At 42.8% G+C, this 17,595-nt stretch overlaps 1 protein-coding gene across 10 annotated transcripts in view; it reads left to right on the top strand.

Annotated features, from left to right (window-relative positions):
- Positions 1–2,845: 2,845 nt before the first annotated feature.
- Positions 2,846–17,595, top strand: part of DPH6 (diphthamine biosynthesis 6) — a 372,137-nt gene continuing 357,387 nt past the window's right edge. For 8 of the 10 annotated variants that reach the window (XR_014789202.1, XR_014789200.1, XM_084844448.1 and 5 more), the window contains exons 1-3: positions 2,846–2,987; positions 7,579–7,673; positions 11,926–12,119. Coding sequence is in view for 8 of the 10 variants with exons in the window: in XM_084844448.1 (XP_084700574.1) it covers positions 2,965–2,987; positions 7,579–7,673; positions 11,926–12,119 (312 nt within the window). In the remaining 2 variants the exon portion in view is untranslated. Of the gene's footprint in view, positions 2,988–3,331; positions 3,483–7,578; positions 7,674–11,925; positions 12,120–17,595 lie in introns of those variants that run through there. The other 2 variants (XM_084844460.1, XM_084844497.1) reach the window with 2 other exon arrangements.

The following is a 17,595-nucleotide window of genomic DNA, read 5'->3' as shown; positions in this document are numbered from 1 at the left end:
GTCATAACTGGAAGACTATGTTCCATGGCAAATTATTTAAACGTAGTAAGATAACCACCAAAAATGGAAACCTGTATGAAATCCTACCTCACAGGGTTGTTGTGAGGATAAAATAGAGAGGAGGGTCATGTATGCCACCTTGGGCTCCTAGGAGGAAAGGTGGAATATAAATGTAACAAATTAACAACAACAACATATGGCCTAGGACTAGGAGTACATCTCCACATAATGACCAGAACTCCTCTTTTAGAATCTTGGCCTGTAGAATATATCCTTTCTTCCCCAGGTCCTGGTCTGTGTTCTCTATAAAAACTTTGTTGATTGTTGTCTGATTCTGTACGCTCACATAGTTAATCATTCATTCCCAGACAGGTTATACATAAGAGAAGTTTTATGCCTGTCCTTAGCTGTGGCACTTACCATGCTGCCCACCCCCTGTGCAGCACCATTTTTTTTTTCCTTTCAGCACAGAGACTTTTTTTTGGCTTTGTTTTACGCACTAAACACCAGGACGACGATAGGAAGCATTACCCTCACTCTGATTTGGCTTCAGAAGTCATCATGTAGCCGAGTCTCATTGGCTATTGGTGTGGTCATGAAGCCAAACCAGAATGAAGCTAAGCTTCTTAGCCTCACTACAGCATCCAACTTGTAGGTACAAAGGAAGAAGGTGGTGCCAAGAGGAATGGAGCATGGTTGTGTTGATAAGTGGTGCAAACACGCTGCTCCTAATTGCATGCCTGTCTAAATCATTAAAGAGATCTTCCATCTACAGCTTATAAACAGGGTGGCAAAGCTTGGGGGCATTGGCACAGCCCTATATGCATATCGCAATTAGTAGCCCCTTCTTGATGTTAATCTAGGGTAAAATGAAAAAAGTGGATGGAGAGTGGTATTGTGGCAGCTCCCCAACCTTCTACAATGTGTGTAGATAGCCAGCACAGGCAGAGCTGGATACGTGGGGCCCTCTACACCCACTTCTGAGCAAACATGGATAAGATCATGCTGCAAGTCATTCAGACTGTGGCCACGGAATTGTTCTGTGATACTCAGGTAAGTGTGTGACCTCAGCCACCCTTAGGGGGAAAAAAGAGGAGCTGCATCACCAAAAAAGAGGACTGTGAATGCACAATATTTGCATATTTAGACATTATTACCATAAGTTATATAGCAATACAGTACATCTCACCATAGCATGGAAGACTGTGATCAGGTGACCTGTGTGCTTGCCTGTTCAGCCTACTGTTCAAGTGCTAACTGTTGATGGGCAACAGTTCTTATGTTTCTTTATCTTTAAACCAGAATTGGACAGGATATGCCTTCAAATATAAGATGCTCCTCTAGCAGCCCTTTAAATAGAGGACTGTCCTTTGTAAGAGGACACACAGCCAGCCTACATTGGAAGTCAAATACTGGGCAGGATAATGCAGTAATGATCACCATATGGAGGGTGAAAAAAAGGCTGAAAAACTTGGATGGAGGGGCCCTGAGTAAGAGGGAATAGCCCCATGCAGATGTAAGGTAATACAAACATGCATAGAAGGGGAGTGGCACTGTGGCACCAGCTTTCTTCCCTGACCTACACACGTTCCTGAACATGTATATATTAGACCACTAGTTCCTGCTCTGCTTGGCAATTTAAAAGCATTGCCTATTGTAGAATAAAAGATGGAGATCTACAGCCCTGACAACTGTGCAATATAATACAGGATTTTTGGTGCCCAGCTTTGCCATGTATGTGCAGAAGTTACAGTAAAGCTTTAAATCTATCCACACTTACTTGGGAATATGTCCCATTGGACTTACTTCTGAGTAAGCATGCATGCATGAGATCTGCCCGCATGGCTAGAAACCTAAGCATACGGACACAGGAAAGGTACGTCTATTGAACACTGTGGGATTTACTGTACGTGAATGTGTTTAGACTTAGGCTGCAACAGTAATCAAACAGTGTTACAGCTCAATCCTATGCAAGTTCAGGCAGAAAAAAAAGCTCTACAACTTCCACCATGCTGACTGGAGCATGCTGGGAATTGAAGGGAATTTTTCTGTCTAAGCACGCACCTTTAATTTACTGAGGGCACAATCCTATGCATGTTTAGACAGACAGAAGTCCTACAACTCCCAGTATTCCCCAGCCTGCACGGCTGGCTAAGGAATCCTGGGTGTTGTAGGATTTCTCTCTGTCTCTCAACAAGCATAGGATTGCGTCCAAAAAGGGGGGAAAAAAAGGATATCGGCATCCCGGACTGCCTCTGACGCGGAAGCCCCCGACCCGACTCCCACTGGGTATTATGGGCGGATTGGCTGCGGTTACTCAATGGTGACGGAAACCCGCCCTGCACGTACTCAGAAGCACTCTTTTTTTATTCCTTCAATCGCTCCGGATTCGGGCATTCCAAACGGGCTGCCGGAGCTGAGCCTGGCACAAATTAAGCGCGCCGCACGCACCGGAAAAACAAGACAAGACGAAATGCTGAAGTTGCACAGAGGGAAGACGTTTTAAAGCAGGAGCTACGCAGGCAGCAACCACCCGCGCGCGCGCAAGCCTTGCCCTCAATGCAAGCCGCCTCGTTGCCCTTTCAGAGGTGTCCAACGTCGTGCCTACAACTCCGTTCTCTCTCTCTCTCCCCCCCCCCCCCGGGACTGCACAGCGCACTCCGCTCTCGGTAGCCGCGTTCCTGCGCCAAGCTGCTCAGAGGGCGGAAGAATTCTGCGGCGCGCGCGCAAGAGGCGGCGGCATCGCAGCCAAGTCTGTCTTTTGTTTGTTCAGGCAGTTTAGAGGACAGACCCACGTGGGCGGGACTTCCCGGGAAAGGAAGGCGCCTCAAACGGCAACAGCCGGGGAGCAACGTGGGCTGGGGAAGATCGTGCGTGTCGTGGTCTTACTGCTGGGGGCTCCTCGCTTAGGCCGGGGGCGTTCATAGGCACGTAAAGTCCAACCCAGCGGGGGTGTTGTGCAACATGAAAGTAGTGGCTTTAATCAGGTAAAATAATGGCGGCGGCGGCCGGCCGGCAATTGCCCTGTGCTGAATAATACTTGCACTTCAAGGATTCTCCAGAGGGGAGAAGTCCTGGGGTAAAATCCAACACAAGGCTGACTCCTACTTAAGGGTAGACCCATTGGAATGAATGGGACTTAAGTTAGCCATGACTAAGTCCCACTCATTTCAATGGGTCTGTTCTCAAGTAGGACTCGCGTTGGATTTTACCCCAGGAGTCCCATATAGCGGGGTGGTGGATGGAGTAAAATACGGCGCGGCCAAAGATCCGTCTCTCTGTTGGCCCTCAGGCGACCCCCTTTAGCTGCGCCCTCCAAGCAGCGTGGTAAGGTTTCGCTGCTGCAGCCTTTGCTGTCGCTGTGGTTCTGCGGCTATCAACTGCGTACCTTTCAACCCAGCGCGTCAGCGCGCGCGCGCGTCTTTTCTAAAGCTGTGCCTGCATGATGCAATTTGGGAGATGTTCAGACAGCCTTATATCAGGTATTCCTGCAGAGTGTCGCTCTCGCTCCGCCCTGTGGGTAGGGCAGGCTTGCTAGGTCTAACTAGTTGTTTTTCCTGTGATGGCCCTTGAGGTGCAAAGTAGTGGCTGGGGCAAGAAATGAGGGCCAAGGTGCCTCTGAGCACATGCTCAGCCCAGGAATTTGTTTTAGCACCCTAACTGAACCTGTAGCCCTTTTCACACACTCCTGGTCTTGCCCTAAGTTTTCTCCGTTAAAGCAGTGTAATTTAGGGGTGAGCGGGACAGAGATACCCCTACCTTTCTGTTGCTGTTGTTAAACAGTAAGGAGCCTGAACTCCTTGCTGATCTATTGCAAATCATCTAGAGCTTCCTTTTGCCCACCCTTCGGGGAGGGGAATTGTGGGCTAAGTCTACAGAATGGTGAAGGGTACAATCCTATGCATGTTTAGATGGGAATGCTGGGAGTTGTAGGACTTCTTTCTATCTAAACATGCATAAGATTATGCCCTAAAGGTATTGGGCGTTCTGCTTGCTCAGAACTTCTCATGCTGTGCTTCTTCACCCCTCTGCCAAGTTACCACAGATCAGTCTTCCCCAACCTGGTGCCCTCCTGGACTCCAACCCCCCTCATTCCCAGTAAGCACTGCCATTGTTGGGGATGATGGAGGCTGTAGTCCAACACATCTGGAGAGCACCAGGTTGGGCTAGGTTGCCATCTACTCCTTCACACTTGTCTTTGCAACTTAATCTGCAGCCTGAGCTAGGGGCCTGCACTTTCAAAGTCATTCTCTTTTAGTTTTAGAAGCTTTATTTTAAAGCACTTTATCCCTGCTCTTCAGCTTGAAAAGGCTCCCAGACTTTTGAATAATAAAACAAGACACCCTGCCCACAAGTTTACAGTCTAAATGACACAACACAAAAGGAAAAGGAAATGGAGAGGGAAGAGGTGAAAAAGCAAACTTGGACACCATTTCTTTAAGTTAAATTTTAGTTCTTATAATTATTGGCTGGAATGGAAACAATTCAGGGGGAGGAGGAGCCTGATGAAGTTGGTCCCTCAACAGAGCTGGTGGAATGGCTCTACTTCCCATTTCTCTCTGGTGGAATGAGTGCTCCCAGGTGATAGTTGAGGGAGGAACCCAATGTAGCGCTGGGTGTGCACACTAAGGGTGCAATCCTATGCATGTTTAGACAGGAAAAAGACCTACAGCTCTCAACATTCTCCAGCCAGCTGGCTGGAGAATGCTGAGAGTTGTAGGACTTTTTTCTGTCTGAACATGCATAGGTTTGCACCTTAAATGGCTGAAGGGAATGGCTGGCTGTTGTAAATTTGTCCCCCCTCCCCAATCCATTTCAAGCACTTCAGTCCAAAGAGAGATATATACATAAGACTGATAAAAAGCTTGTGATTAGTGGGAATTCCTTGTTGCATGCTTTGGTTTGTAATTTGCTCACGTTTATTTACAAACCACTTCAGTATCAAGATTTTCAGTACTAATTTTCTTCTGTAACGTGATTCCTTCACACTTGCTATATTTATTGCATATTTCTTGTACTTGCATATTGATGTCGTATTTCAAACGTAAGGGACAGGCCTTCAAAGTGAGGAATACTCACATAGAAACCCCCCACAAATCCTTGAAACGGGACATAATGAAAGACACCACACTTTCAATAAACAATACAGTGAATTAAGGGTTTTGTAGAGAACTGTGGATCTTCATGTGAAATGGAAGTGCTGGGAAAGACTGTGGGTCTTTTAAGACTAAGAGAGCATGATTTCCTAAGGTCAGTGTGTTTTCTGGGGCATAATGGCCCAGGGCTGTTTAAGGTATGATATAGAAATGTTCTGATATAAGGCCCATTTCTTAACAAGGTTGCACTTTCTTGGACCTATAAAGAAACTTGTGTGGAGGTTTTTGTGGGTGGGTTTTGTGGGATGAGGTTCAACTTGGGAAGCATGTCTGCCTTGAAGATTTTTAAGAAAAAAGACGTCCTGTGTATTATGAATTACATGCATGTAGGTGAGCTGGTAGACACCATCTATCCTTACAGGAAAATGAACCCCTTTTCTCCAACACAAATCCCAAAAGCCATCTCTTGCTGTGGATAGCACGTATCCATGTCCCTCTGCCACCAGGTAATATACCTTGCAGTATAAGATGGCTTGCAGGTGCTAGCCCTGACTAGGTGTGGTGCTTAATAGGGTTGACTAAGGGGAGCAAGCTCAGTCAAAACAAACTGCAGCAAATCTCTCTTCTTCCCCATTTCCAATTACCCCAGGGGCCAAGGGAGACTCTCATTTGCAGCTTCGGGGAGAACGGGGGAAAACAAAGCATGACTTTTTTTTCACAGATGCACACTTTTTCCCCCCGCAAATACACATTCTTTGGGAGAAGTATATAAATAAAATTAATGTCCCCTTTCCTCCTGTTCTGAGGTTGCTTTTCCAACCTCAGAGAGGCAGCCAGTGTGGTTCTCTTTATGCCAGATGAGAACGGGCGGGGTCAGGGGTCGGAACTTTGACTCCGGCATCCAAGGTTGGAGCGCCGTCCCCAACCTCGGAAGGGATTTTATGAGCAGTTCCATGGTTCCTGGGACATTCTCCCAGGGACCATAGGATTGCTCTCTTACAGTGCTATTCACACTTCTCTAAACCTGTATATGTGTTGTTAAACTGAGCTGTCCTATTGAATTTAGTGGGACCAAAGTACTTTTAAGTATATTTGTATAGTTTCCTTGTCTTGTTTTTGCACTTTATATGTGCTATATTTTTTTTAAAGAGCACAAGTCATATTGATGTACTTAGAGGTAATCTCAAATTGAGCTCACTCTTTCTTTCTTTCTTTCTTTCTTTCTTTCTTTCTTTCTTTTTCTTGCCAGGGAAATTATATGTAAAGAATCAAGCATTTAGTATTTAGTAGCTTTCATTCCGTCTGATGTCCTTACTAGCTAAATTGTCTCTGATGACAGTCTTGCACCCACACAACGTTGCTTTGCATTTGAGATTCACCCCACGAGAAGTCACTGAAAATGGGGTTTAACAATAAGTGCTTTTAAAGCTCGTAGATTAGGTTGCGGAAAACTATCATATGTTCTTGGTTTGTTTTTAATCATTGCATTCAAGCAGAATGGCACAACGGTGGCTCATTTTTATATAAAACTCAGGGTGACAAAATCCCATTTTACTCTTCAACACACAACAGACATTTTTTTAAAATCTTTAACCAATCTCACGTGTTGTGCATATTGTTTGTTACAGTAGCAGTGACAGACCTCATAGGATATTGTGCCAGGTAAATGTAAGATTCTTATTTTTAGGCAGAGGTAACCTTGTGACCTGACTGAAGATTTATTGTTTTAAAGTTTCCTTGGACAAGAAAGATTTGGCCCAGATAACTGAATTTAGGAAACCAAGTGTTTCTCTACCTTGCAATAATTGGTCATGATTCAAAGGTCCATTGTGTTCTTTTGTGCAAATGGAACTTTCTGTTATTTCCCATTTTCTTCTCTGTGGAAAATCACTATGCGTGCAAAGAGCTTTCTGTGACATTAAAGGGAATGAGGCAGTCCTTACAGGTGTGGAACACCATCTTCATGTCAGAGTCCCAGTGTGCATGTGTTTGTGTACCTAACTGATAGACTGGGGTGCATATACTTTAAATCTGAATTACAAACATAGAGCTAGTTCATGCACTCACCGCAGCCCACATTGGTTTGCAGTGCATGCATGCGGCCATTTTTGAATAACTAGGTTTATTTGAGAGTTGTTTAACCCTCAAACAACCCCTGCCGCCCAGGTTTGGATGACATGACAAACATGGCAATCCCCCACTGGGGCTTGACTATTCAAAATGGCTTCCTGCCTGCGCTGCAGCCCATCGTGGTTTAAATAAGCCATGGTGGGCTGTAGTGATCATGCAAACCAGGTCATACTCTTTTTCAGCTTCCTAAACATTTTGAAAGGGAGCCTTTTTTTAGTTAAAGATCCATGTGTGGATATTTTCTTATCTGTGTATTTTATCATTTTGAAATGGGCCAAAATGATTATACAGCTGTGCTTTTTAGACAGTTTATTTAATTATGAAATCATACAACAGATTCTTTTTCTTCTAGTGGTGGGAAAGACAGCTGTTACAATATGATGCACTGTGTTGCTGCCGGCCATCAGCTTGTTGCCTTAGCCAATTTAAGACCTGCTGAAAACAAAGGTGAGCATTTCATATTTCCTGTATGGCGACTAGGGATGCTGGAGAAATTTGAGACGGACTTAAATGAGCTCAGATTTCTAAGACTCGGACCTGTGGAATCTTCTGCAGAGCGACCCCCTTCAGCTGCACGGAGTCCGTGGACTGTCAGATTTTTTTTTTGCTTTCCCAAAATTTGCGCATATAAATTCATAGGAAAATATGTAAGTTTCTGCTGAGGAAATGTTGAATAGAATGAGGGACAATACGCTAAATGTTACCTACTAAGGTAAATTATGTCAATACTTATGTCAATACTTATGTAATTTGCGTATTTTTCTGCATGGCAAAAAAATATGCATCCGTCTGTGAGTGGACGATGGAACGAACGGTGCCTGACAATCTGCGAAACACAGATGGAGCAGATTTTACACAGTCTGGACATCCCTAATGGCAACCCTCAAACTCTTCCACCTTGCCAGGGAATTATGTTCTATGTCTAGAGCCAAATTTTGTTTAACTTACACTGTCATGCAAGGTATAACTGAATCTGTTATGTGTAATGTGTGTGTTTTCTCGCAGTCTTACTTAACTAAAGAGCATAGGATGCTGCCTCGTACCAGGTCAGACAGTGTCCATCTAGCTCAGTATTGACTATTCTGAAAAATATTTCAAGTTCCTTGGCAGGAGCATCCCATTTTAATTTATCCTGGTGCACAGGAACCCTGAACTATTCTTACTGTGAAATCCTACACATACTTACTTGTAGTGTGCTCACTGGATTGTATCTAATGTTAGTCTAACTTGAGTCCCATCCATTTCAGTGTGTTTACTTTAAGTAGGATTAACTTTGGGTATAACCCACTGAGTTCAGTGTGGCTTACTACCAAATAATTGTGCACAGGATTGGAGCTTCAGTAATACAAACGTTTGTGGGAGGAGGTGCTCCAGATACCATTCACTTCACTTTCTCAGCTGACTTGCTTGTTCAGTAAACTAGGCTGGAATGATATCTTATTGGTAGCCAGAGGAAAAAAGACCTGTAATCCTGTTGCATTGTATTTATCTTGAAAACTAATTAATACATACTGGGATCAGTCTGGGGAGGGGGGGGGCTTACATTACCTGTGATGTAATCACATCTAATATGCCAGTTGCTAGAGAACATGATTAGAAGGGTGCTGCTCCGCTCATGTCCTGACTGTGGTCTTCCCATAACCACCCTGGGCTACTTGCGAGAAAGCTGGGATATTAATAAATAAGAGAGCAATCCTAAGATCCTGGGAGAGCATTGCAGGGACCATAGTTTAATGAACGATGGTCCCTGCTTTAATGAGCTTCCGCCATGCATTAAAAACATGGTTGTTCAGGCAGGCATTTGGGGTGGGTTAGGGTATTTTAGAAAACGTTTTTATTGTAGAATTTTATTGTTTTAAACTGTTTCATTATAGGCTGTACTTCGCCCAGAGTGGCTGGGTGACCAGCCAGATGGGCGATTAATAAATTTAATAATAAATAAATAAATAAAAATAGGGATTCTTCACAGTTCCCTCTCTGAGACAGTAGACACTGCTACCACCTCGGAAGGGGGACTCTGATATCTGATCCCTCCCGCCTTCCCGATCCCTTGCAACCACTGCAGAAAGGACTACACCAGCTGCTTCTCAAAGTCACAAAACTGGCCTTGGATTGGTGGGGAGGCAGGGGAGAGGAGAGGCCAGGATACAAGGAATCCTATGGCCTCTTTAGCCCCAGTCTTGCCAGCACACCTTCTCTAGGCATGCTCAGAAGCCCATCTAGAGAAAAAAGCAAAACACAGAGGATGGAGAGGTGAAAATCACCTCTGTTTCTCCTCCCGCCCTAGTGGCAGCAGCTTGGCAGAGCATTGGATTGGGAGAAACACCTCTGTTTCTCCTCCCGCCCTACGTGGCAGAGCATTGGAGTTTGGAGGCATCCATTTCACATAAATAAAGCTGGCTGGCTGCTGTGGGGACTGAACAGTGGACTAGATAGGTCTTTTGTCTGATCCAGCAGGGCTCTCTTTATGTTACGACTCCTGCTGGAAATCTGCTACCAGTCAGAGAGTAGACGGTACTGGGTTAGTTTAACGTTCTGACTTGATGTAAGGCAGCTTCATATGCATAGGAGGGGCTGTAGCTCAGTGGTAGAGTACATGCTATGCCTGCAGAAGAATCCCAGGTTCAATCCCCAATATCTTCAGGTAGGGCTAGGAAAGAATCCTGCCTCATACCCTGGAGAGCCTCTGCTGGGCAGTGTTGATAATATTGGGCAAGATGGACCAATACTCTGACTCAGTATGAGGCAGCTTCCTAAGTTTGTTTGTTTGTTTCATTTCTATACCACCCAACAGCAGAAGTTCTCTGGGTGGTTCACATTACGGTTCCCAGTAATGTGTGTCTTCAGGATTCCAGTCTATGAAACTTGCAGCATGTAAGTTTACTTGCTGAGAGTTCTTCAGAGTTTGGTTTAGGGTATGCTTATTCAGTTATTTAAATACAGGTTAGTTGCTAATCTGTGGGCTTTTTCCATCCCATTGCTGGATTGCCACGTTATTATATGGAGTTGCCATATGCTGAATCATTGGATTAGTGTGTTAGGGCTTGGCTTTTTAAAGAACTGCCTGGACTGGGTTCAGATCTTAAGAGACTGACATAAAGGTGCAAAGCAGAAGCTAATTGCTCTGCTTATGCATATAATTACAGTTTTGAAACATTATACCATGGATTTTGTAATATGTACAATCAATAGATTCAAATGCTGGATGAGAACAGTATGGGAGAGAGAGAGAGATTGTATAATACAGGCAGGGCTTTTCAAAAGGTTAGTCCACGTAGGGTTTCCTGGAATAAATATAAACAATGGTTTGTATCCAACACTGTCCTTCCTCCAATAGAACGGATATCACTAGTGGATCAGATTATTCCTCTCCCCTGCAGCCCCCCCCCCCTTCAACCAATGCACCCTGCAAATCTGCTCTGGAACACTGGAAGAGTTTTTGGAAGAGATATTCCGGAAGAGATTTGGAGGGGCATGCATGGGGCTGCAGGAAGGAGGACGGGAACGGAAACACGTACCACACTTGTATAATGTTGGTTTTAGCCCATTAATCCAAAAAGATTAACAGAGCCATCCTATGGCTTCTCGGAAAGCATTTGGGGAGCCATAGGATGGTGTGGATTCCCACTTCCGAGGCTGCAGTTACAGCTATGGCTGGCAGATTCTTTCACCCCCTCAAACAACAATATCCTTGGAAGAGATTGGAGAGGGAGAAAAGGGGTGGGGTAGTGGACAGAGCGGGGAGGGAGGAGGAGAGGCTTGGATCCAAGAGCCTCTCCATTGCCATCCCTGCTTACTGGAAGGTAAGTCAGTGGAAGAAGGTAAGTCAGGAAGGTAAGGAAATAATTAAAACCGAGGACAGAAAGGCTGTGAAAGCCTCTGTTCTCCTCCCACCCTGCCTGGCACTTGCTGGCAGGGCTTTGGATAGACAGAGGCTTCCGAGCTCAGAGTCTGCTGTCTAATTTACTAATTTATTTTATTACATTTCTACTCCACCCAATAACTAATGTTCTCTGGGCAGATTACAAACAGTTAAAACATTAAAATGCAGTTAAAATATAAAATACAATACAAATATTTAAAAGAATAAAATACAATATAATGTAAATTGTATACTGAGTGTCACTATTGATTGAGAGCTGGTGTGGTATAGTGGTTAGAGTGTTGGACTGGGACTCAGGAGATCCTGTTCTAGTCCCCACTCGGGTATGAAGCTCACTGGGTAACTTTGGGCCAGTCACTGCCTCTCAGCTTAACGTGCCTCACAGGGTTGTTGTAAGGATAAAATGAAGAGGAGGAGTACCATATAGCTGCCTTGGGTTCCTTACAAAATGGGAAAAGGCAGGATATAAATGTAATAAATATCCCTTAGAACTGTGCTCTAAATTGCTGTTTCCATGGTAGCATCACTTGTTGAATCCTTGCACAAGGCCAAGTTCCTTTGTGGTGCTCATTGATGAAGAAAAGAATCTCCATGTAGGGGAGAAAAGTGGTCAGGTTAATTTAGCCATAAGTTTCATCTGAGAGTAACTGGAATAAAGCTCTGTCGGGGGGGGGGGGGGATGTAATCTGCTATCTTTGCCCTCTTTTTATTTTCATTTTGTGAAATGCTGCAACCTTATGTACAAATATATTGCAATAGTTTAAATAGTTAAGAATACTGGGTAATAAATATTTATTTTGTTTGTCTCTCTTTTAGAGGGGATCGATGAGCTGGACAGTTACATGTATCAAACTGTGGGGCACCAGGCTATTGAATTATATGCTGAAGCAATGGGTTTGCCTCTTTATCGTCACACTATTAAGGGTACCAGCGTGGAGACTGGCAGAATATATACCAGGTGTGAAGGTGATGAGGTTGAAGACCTTTATCAGCTTCTGAAACTTGTTAAGGTATGTTGTGTAGCAATTCAAATTCTTAAAGTTAAAAAAAGGAAGGATTAAATATACCTGTACTGCAAACCTATATACTTTGGCTGTAGTCATCACTCCTTTTCTGTTCATCTGTATTTTTTCTCTATATCCTGTTTCCCATAACGAATAAACTTAGATGAAATGGGCCTTAATTTATAGCTTATTCTGCACTTTAGCCTGAAGTCAGGAAGCAACAATAAAGACCCCATTATAGTAGTAAAAACTGATTTATGCTGAGAAGTACAAAATATATACCTAAGAAGAACTGTTTGTTCCTTTTGATTCAGTGTCTTTCACGTATTGCACTGCTGATATATTATGTTTTCTTACTTTCAATTTCTTAGGTTTTGTATCTTTTGTTTCTGTACCTAACTGCAGGGAGCATGTATTCTCTATGAATAAGCCTGTGACATCACAGAGGACAGAATTTATTACTTATATTGTTTCCCTTACTCGGAGCATTACACAGTACTTTTTCAATTGCAGTTTTGTTTTTGGTGGTACCCTGAATTATCAATGATAGCTTTACTTAGGGGTTTTTTTTTTTTACAAGGAGCAAGCCATTCCAATCTAACATAAACCATGATTTACCCTTGTGGGAGAAAGCTCTCTCATGCTCCCCCCTCCCCTGTCCTCCATTGGTGTGGCTGGGAAGAGGAGTTTGGAAGCTTTTTCTTCCGTTTTAGACAGACCACAATTAATTGCTTTGCCCAAACCTGGACAAACTGCAGTTAGTCTTAACTGTGGGTAGTTGAAACAAACCAGTTTCTTCGTTTATGAAACTGGCTTGTTACAGGTAACCATAGATAAAATTAATCATAGTTTAGAGTTTGTGTGTAATGCTAGTTGAAACTGGAAGGAAAGCTGCTGCACCTGAGGAGGAGAGGGGAGGGGGAGCACACAAGCCCAGGATTTGTGCATATAAACCATTGTTTATTGTTGCTTCTGAACTGGGCCATCGTCTTAAATCAGTCTTTCACCTTCGCTCTGGTGTTCATATAGAGCTCCTAGAAGAATGGGATTTCCCATGTACTTCAGTGGAAAGAGCATCTTTCTGTGTACATCTCTTGACATCTTCCACTCTCTGCTCCTTCTGAAGTGAATGGTGAAGCCCATGTAAGCCGAAAAAATGTGTATACATTCGAACTACCCTGTTTGCAAGGAGTCACTGTGTGTAGATATGGCAATTAATTCTGTGCCAAATATATGGATTTTTGGCATGAAAATACTGGCACAAAACAAAATAAAATAATTTTGTGCCTTATAGCCTTAAAAAAAAAAAGCTCATTATAATTTGAATTGTGATTTTCAAATTGTAAAGAATGAAGCTATCATTGTGATATGAATTAAAGGGAGTTCTTTTAGAAGATGCCACTATTTTATGTTTGGATTGCTTCTCTGTGAAGTTTTATATTGTTGCTGATTTCTTGGTTTAAACTTGTACCTCTTGGAACTGTTGAGGCCACAGTCATTATTGCACTGATGGTTGGCCAGCAGAAGATGAATTTTAAATACAATTCTCCTTGTTATTACCCTGTAAAAGAAACTATGTTGTTCAGTCGTTAAGTCGTGTCCAACTCTTCGTGACCCCATGGACCATAGCACGCTAGGCCTTTCTGTCCTGCGCTCTCTCCCGGAGTGTGCGCAAGTTCATATTCATTGCATCGGTGATGCTATCTAGCCATCTCAATCTCTGTCGTCCCCTTCTCCTTTTGCCTTCAATCTTTCCCAGCATCAGGGCCTTTTCCAGTGACTTTTCTCTTCACATTAGGTGACCAAAATATTTGAGCTTCAACTTCAGTATCTGTCCTTCCAATGAGCAGTCAGGGTTGATTTCCTTTAGGATTGACTGATTTGACCTCCTTGCAGTCCAGGGGACTCGTAAGAGTCTTCTCCAGCACCACAGTTCAAAAGCATCAATTCTTCGGCGCTCAGCTTTCCTTATAGTCCAGCTCTCACAGCCATACGTTACTACTGGGAAAACCATAGCTTTGATTATACGAACCTTTGTCGGCAAGGTGATGTCTCTGTCTCTTACTATGCTGTCTAGGTGTGCCATAGCTTTCCTCCCAAGGAGCAAGCGTCTTTTAATTTCATAAAATCTGTCACTGCTTCCATTTCTTCCCCTTCTATATGCCAGGAAGTGATGGGGCCAAATGCCATGATCTTAGTTTTTTTAATGTTGAGTTTCAAACCAGCTTTTGCACTCTCCACTTTCACCCTCAGCAAGAGGCTCTTTAGATCCTCTTCGCTTTCTGCCATTAGGGTGGTATTGTCTGCATATCTGAGGTTGTTGATAATTCTCCCGGCAATCTTAATTCCGACCTGTGATTCATCCAACCCGGCGTTTCTCATGATATACTCTGCATATAAGTTAAATAAGCAGGGCGACAATATATAGCGTTGTTGTACTCCTTTCCCATTTTTGAACCAGTCGGTTGTTCCATGTCCGGTTCTTACTGTTGCTTCTTGACCCTCGTACAAGTTTCTCAGGAGACAGGTAAGGTGGTCTGGTACTCCTATCTCTTTAAGAATTTGCCACAGTTGTAATTGTGTAATGAAAGGCTTTAGCGTAGTCAATGAAGCAGAAATAGACGTTTTTCTGGAATTCTCTTGCTTTCTCCATGATCCAGCGAATGTTGGTGATTTGATCTCTAGTTCCTCTGCCTCTTTGAAACCCAGCTTGTCCTTCCAGAATATAATAATCCTTATGTTTCTAAATTTGGATTTCCTTTGTAGAACAATGGCGTGTTTAAGCTGCACCCAACTACAGAGAGATCAGTGATGGGTCTCAGAAGAATATTTTTAGTATGCACGCAGACTCAAGGAAATACACTGTAGCTCTTAACAATCTAGAAGGAAAAATGAGGGTGCAGAATGGAAATTTCATTTGTGTTTAATCCTGACTGCCAAATAGTCTGTTGTGAATTAATTACAATTTTGCCACTTTCCAATTTCATTTGGAAGACTCTGACCCTGACATCTAGAACTGTGCTCACAGAGGCATCTTGTTCTTGCTGAATAGGTGATCAGAGCTGTTAGTTCTGCTAGTACAAACCATCATTTGGGAAGTGTGGCTGGGGTGATGCCTAGGGTGGTGATGGGGCTCTATGAGGGCAGCACAGATATTTTTGCCTTCTGCTGTGTTTGTAGATCTCTAGCAGCAGCACATATGAAACACAGGGGTTCAGGCCAGGCATTATCTTGCATGTGCAATGGAGAAGAGATCACATGTGGAAACAAGTTTGGGCATCTACGCTCCATTTTTTTCTGTGTGTTCTGAACTACTTTCTGTGGCTGCTTGCAAAATTAGGTGGTAATTTTTTCCAACTCTGTGCTGCCATTTTCTTTAGAGTGTAACTATAAAAAGGAATGATGTTCACAACAACCCTAGTTGCACTGTAAAACCACTGGTTCGATGGGAGGCGCGAAAAATAAATTTGAGTTTCCTTTGTAAAAAGAAAAAAAAAACTTGCTAAGGCAGTGGTTTTCAAACTGCTCCCGGTAACCCTGGGGTTCATAGGGAGCCTATCAGGCTTTCCTCAGTGAGGCGGTTATTAATGGAGAAGCTTCCCAGAAAGACAGTTTGCACACTACTACCAGTCTTCCTCTGCAATGTGCAGTTGTATATGTTCCTGGATGCACTTTCCGTTCACATGTAGCAACAGTGAGATCTAGTAGGTCTGCCCAGTATTCTATCTGAATGGATGTGCGCCTTAGAAAAAGCCTGTTTCTAACATGCACATGGGTTCTGTGGCAGACAAGTAAATTTGTAGAAGGTTTGAAAAACTTCAAACTGTTCCAAGGGAAAGGGTGAGAATTTCAGATTTCTCTTCAAGAGTATTGTGTTTTAAGGTGTCTTGGTGAGCAGGAATTCAAAATTTTCATTTCATTAACAAAGATGGAAGGGGCATTACAAGAACTTTGACAAGATTTGCTATTATTTTAAGGGATTGGACTTGACTGTTGGTACATAATAGGGCTTCTCTGACAGACCAGTTTGGATCTGATAGGCAAGATACAATTTACTTTTACTAGTGGAAAACTTTGATAGCAGTATTTGTTTACTATGACTCTGCATGTTTGAGTTGATGCATCTGTGTGTCTGTAGTGCTGTTGTATGTATGTATGTATGTATGTATGTATGTATTTATTTATTTATTTCTATACCGCCCAATAGCCAGAGCTCTCTTGTACAGTTGGGTTTTGTGACAATATGCAGCCATAGGTCTTCATATATTTGTTCTGACTTCTTCCATATCGGCACAACAAATTTTAAGAGTAGGCTGTAAAAAGCGTAAAGCGAATGTGTTATTGATCAATTTAATTAAACGATTAGTGGCAGGACAAAGTTTCTTTTCATTTTCTTCCAGACAGCATGGACTGAATACTTTGCTATTATCTGGAGAATAACAGTCAGTTATGACATAAATTAATGCTAATGTTAAATCTTGACAACTTCTGCTTTGGAAGTTTGTGCATGATATTTATAACTATAGTTGAAAGAGATGTTATCAAGTTGTCTTGGACTAAATAAGTGAGGTGTTTTTTAAAAAAAATCTGAGCAGATATTAATTTCACTGCAAGGAAGCTTAGAGATATAAATATATGGAATCTATTGCATTAATGATAGACATTCTATAATCATTCTTTTACAGCTGAATTCATTTAAAAACAGTTAAGTTCTAAAATTGCACTTGAAATCTTGCACATCAATAAATAATTGAGTAATTTATAGGGGGAAAAATGTAAAAGAGTTGTTCAGCTTAGGTTTTTTTTATTTTCTAAAGAAAACAGTGAAGGACCTGATCCAGCTTTGTCACAGGCCACTAGTTGCATGCAATAATCCATGGCCTGGATGAGGACGGGCATCCCAGTTAGCCACAACAGACACATCCCGTCACTTTACTGGGGTCTAGATAAACAGTGCAGTCCAGATGCATATCTGCATTTGGATTGTTTACTCATAGAGTCATAGAGTTGAAGGGGACCACAAATGTCATCTAGTCCAACCCGCTGCCCAATGCAAGAAATCTACTCTAGGATCTGCTTAAAACCTTCTAATGCAGGAGAGGATCCACTACATTCCAAGGCAGTCTGTTTCAGTGTTGATTAGCCCATGCTATCAAGATAGTCTTCCTAATGTTAAGCCACATGGAAGGCTTCTTCTCTGTGCTGATTTCCTGTGTTAGATTGGGGCATGAATAATTGTGTTAACATTAATACTGCATTAAATTTAGGCCTTTTTGTCTGTTTGCCAGAAAAGTGGGATGCAAAGTTATAAAATAGCCATACTTTGACAACTTTTATAAAAACCAGTTACTGGGGTAGGGTCCTTTTAGACCTAATGATCCCGCTTGATAAACCTTGGTTTAGCAAGGCAGAAATGGTTGTTGGGCCTGCATGCCCACCTCCTTTCATTGGCATGCTGATCCTAGTTAGCTTAAACTACAGT

Source organism: Heloderma suspectum, chromosome 1, assembly GCF_057233095.1.
Source record: "Heloderma suspectum isolate Gila_16-S chromosome 1, 16-S_ref, whole genome shotgun sequence".
NCBI lineage: Eukaryota > Metazoa > Chordata > Lepidosauria > Squamata > Helodermatidae > Heloderma > Heloderma suspectum.
Note: the sequence above shows the minus strand (reverse complement) of the source record. Positions and strands in the feature narration are given on the sequence as shown.